The sequence below is a fragment of the Arvicola amphibius genome, chromosome 5 (assembly GCF_903992535.2).
Source record: "Arvicola amphibius chromosome 5, mArvAmp1.2, whole genome shotgun sequence".
NCBI classification, from domain to species: Eukaryota; Metazoa; Chordata; class Mammalia; order Rodentia; family Cricetidae; genus Arvicola; species Arvicola amphibius.
The window spans coordinates 63632448-63635490 of record NC_052051.1 but is presented as its reverse complement, the minus strand read 5'-3'; the positions used below and the strand labels follow the sequence as shown (position 1 = coordinate 63635490).

At 35.5% G+C, this 3043-nt stretch overlaps 1 protein-coding gene across 1 annotated transcript; it reads right to left on the bottom strand.

Moving 5' to 3' along the window:
* Positions 1–1841: 1841 nt before the first annotated feature.
* Positions 1842–2780, bottom strand: LOC119814799 (olfactory receptor 4F3/4F16/4F29-like). The gene has a single exon (XM_038330853.1). It carries the CDS (start codon positions 2778–2780, stop codon positions 1842–1844), a length of 939 nt encoding a protein of 312 aa, XP_038186781.1.
* Positions 2781–3043: the final 263 nt, after the last annotated feature.

Sequence of the window (3043 nt, the reverse complement as noted above, 5' to 3'; positions counted from 1 at the left end):
AAAATATAACAAACTCTGATAATGGAAGAGAATTTATGTAAGCAAAGATATTCAGAGTTTGAGCAGGGTTATAAGAACAAATAAAGATCATAAAAGAATCAGAGATGTCTAGAATAGTGAGTTCTTACCATAAAAGGGCAACGGAGTTAAGAAAAAATAGAGGCTTGAAAAACCACAAGTAAAATGTCTAACTACAGAACAGAGTGAACAACTGGGAATTGTTAGCAAGATTGGCACAGCTACTTCTGCGGCTACCACATTGGAGGGACACCCATTAGCCCATTTCCTAGCCCAAGTTTTCCATCACTGGCTTACAAGGAATGAAGCTTGTGGGTAGAATAGTTAGTTTCATGTGTTGTGAGCTCATTATCACATTTTATCTGTTTTAAGATGTCACATGCTTAATGAATTATCATTTGAATAACATGGAAATTTATAAAATATTTTTTGATTAACAAATCATAGGGTTGACACTAACCACTCTCAGGTTGCTCAGTAAAGGACAACTAACATAAGGATGTACAGTGACTACTTATGTGAACAAGACTTTATGAATACGGAAGTCATTCAATAGTGCAGTTAAGTCTGATCCCAATTGACCTCATGCTGCACCTCAAGCCACTGAACCAGAGAAATGGAAATTAAAATGTTATGTAGTGAAAAGCAAGAATTAACTACACTGTGTCTGTCTCAGTGCACAAAATTTGATGATGCAGGTGAGTGTGTGCCTTGTGACTGTCATCACAGTGGCAGTGACCTGCAAATGACTGGAACCTGGAGGAACTGCACTTTGAGATCTATAAAAACACTGAAAATCTTCAGGGACGGTATTACTTCCATATCACAGAATACTTGTAGCAACACATGCACTATCTTAGTACCTATTTACCAACTCACAAAGTGAACATACAAGTTGCTTCAATTCCTCCTTTCAAATATTACACAATTTATTTTTGCATTTTACTGTAACATGGAAATATACTAATAAAAAAGAAATAATAAATATTAAGGAATAGAAATTTGATGTATGTGAATAGAATAATGCTAATCTGACAGATAATTATGTTTACTTAGTTTCTTGCTGGTATTCCAAAATGGTTCTCAAGTCTTCCACACAAAACAGGCATCCATTATGCCCTTTTTTGTGTTCTTTTGATTTGAATCTCCTTCCACAGCAGAAAAACTCCAAATGGGTAACATACACAAACTACAGGAGACAGAAAAATGGCTCAGTATACTAAGCCTTTATAAGCAAACATGTAAAGGCATCCAGAAATTCCTGCATTTGAGACAGTGTATAGTAAACACATATACACATGGGCAACACAATGGATTCAGTATGTTATGTATATCTTATTGTTTTAACATATATATTTGAATATATTTAAAATTAAAGAAGTCATAAATAAGATAAGAAATAAGAGGGGCCAGAAATAAATGGAAGAGAGAGACAGAAAAATGGAAATTTCTGAAGCCAATATTCATGCATAAAATCTCAACAAATAAAAGTATAAAAGAATAGAGAGAGAGAGAGAGAGAGAGAGAGAGAAAGTTTCCTTGTTCTAAAGGCCTTAAATATCAGTTAGCTCAAAGTAAACATTATTCCTTAGGAATGTAATTTCAAGATTATTATAATCTTTGCTTTGTAAATACATGTGATTCTCTGTTTTCAGGAGAGATTATTAATCCAGACTCATCAGAAGAATATATAGATATATAGAGAAAGACAAAGATATATACATAATTTATATATGTGGAAAATATATATACATATGTGCAAATATTTTTCTGAGGTTGATGGACCATAACCTTCTACATTCATTCAACCTCAGGTCATCAATTTAAGAAGTTTTCCTATAACTAACTAGCTGTCTGCATACTCTCCTCATTGCTACCTTCATTTCCTGATTTCTGAATGTGTATATCACAGGATTCAGAAAAGGAGTAACAACTGCATCAAAAATTGCCAGAAATTTGTCCAGGTGTATTGAAGGAGAAGGCCAAGTATAGAAGAATATCAATGGACCAAAGAATAAGACCACCACAGAGATATGAGCTGAAAGTGTAGACAGAGCCTTAGAGGAACCACTCGATGAGTGTTTTTGTACAGTGATTATGATGACAATATAGGAAATGATTAGTATGATGAAGGAGCCCACAGAAATAAATCCACTGTTGGCTGTGACCATGAATTCCAGTTGGTAAGTGTCTATGCAGGCAAGTTTGATAAATCGAGGAAGGTCACAGTAGAAGCTATCCAACACATTTGGTCCACAGAAAGGTAAGTTTATTACAAAAGCTAGTTGAACGAGAGAATGAATAAGGCCAACCACCCAGGCAGCCACTAAAAACAAGATGCACATCCTTGGGCTCATAATGGTCAAGTAATGGAGAGGCTCACATATGGCCACATATCTGTCGAAAGCCATGGCTATGAGCAGCACCATCTCCACACCACCAATGACATGAATGAAGAAGATTTGAGTGACACAGCCTCTAAAGGAAATGACTTTGTGTTTTCTGAATAAGTCATAAATCATCTTGGGAGAAGTAACAGAAGAAACACCCAAGTCAATGAAGGAGAGGTTAGCCAACAGAAAGTACATGGGAGAGTGTAAGTGAGGGTCAGAAGCCACAGTGAACACGATGAGGGAGTTTCCTGTCATGCTTGCAACATAAAAGATGAACGAGAACACAAAGAGCAACAGTTGAATACTCCAGGAGTTGGTGAGTCCCAGGAACACAAACTCTGACACCAAAGACTGATTCATTCCTTCCATTGACCTTTTTGTCAGTGCTACCTGAAAGAAGAAACAGGAGAAATGATAAGTTATAACTGTATTAAGGTAAAGTCCTGTGTGTTTGTGTATATATATATATATATATATATATATATATATATATATATATATATACCAGCGCTGAGAATGACTAGTCGTTAGGGGATCATAACTTCAAACAATAGTAAAATATCACCTTACAGTTTCAAAAGATAACAAGAGAAGGTGCATGGGAAGTGTTGGGGGAAGAAAGGAAAATGAAA

Bases quoted from the DNA above. Each gene is read 5' to 3' on its own strand.
- LOC119814799 (XM_038330853.1), bottom strand. From the start codon at position 2,780: ATGGAAGGAATGAATCAGTCTTTGGTGTCAGAGTTTGTGTTCCTGGGA.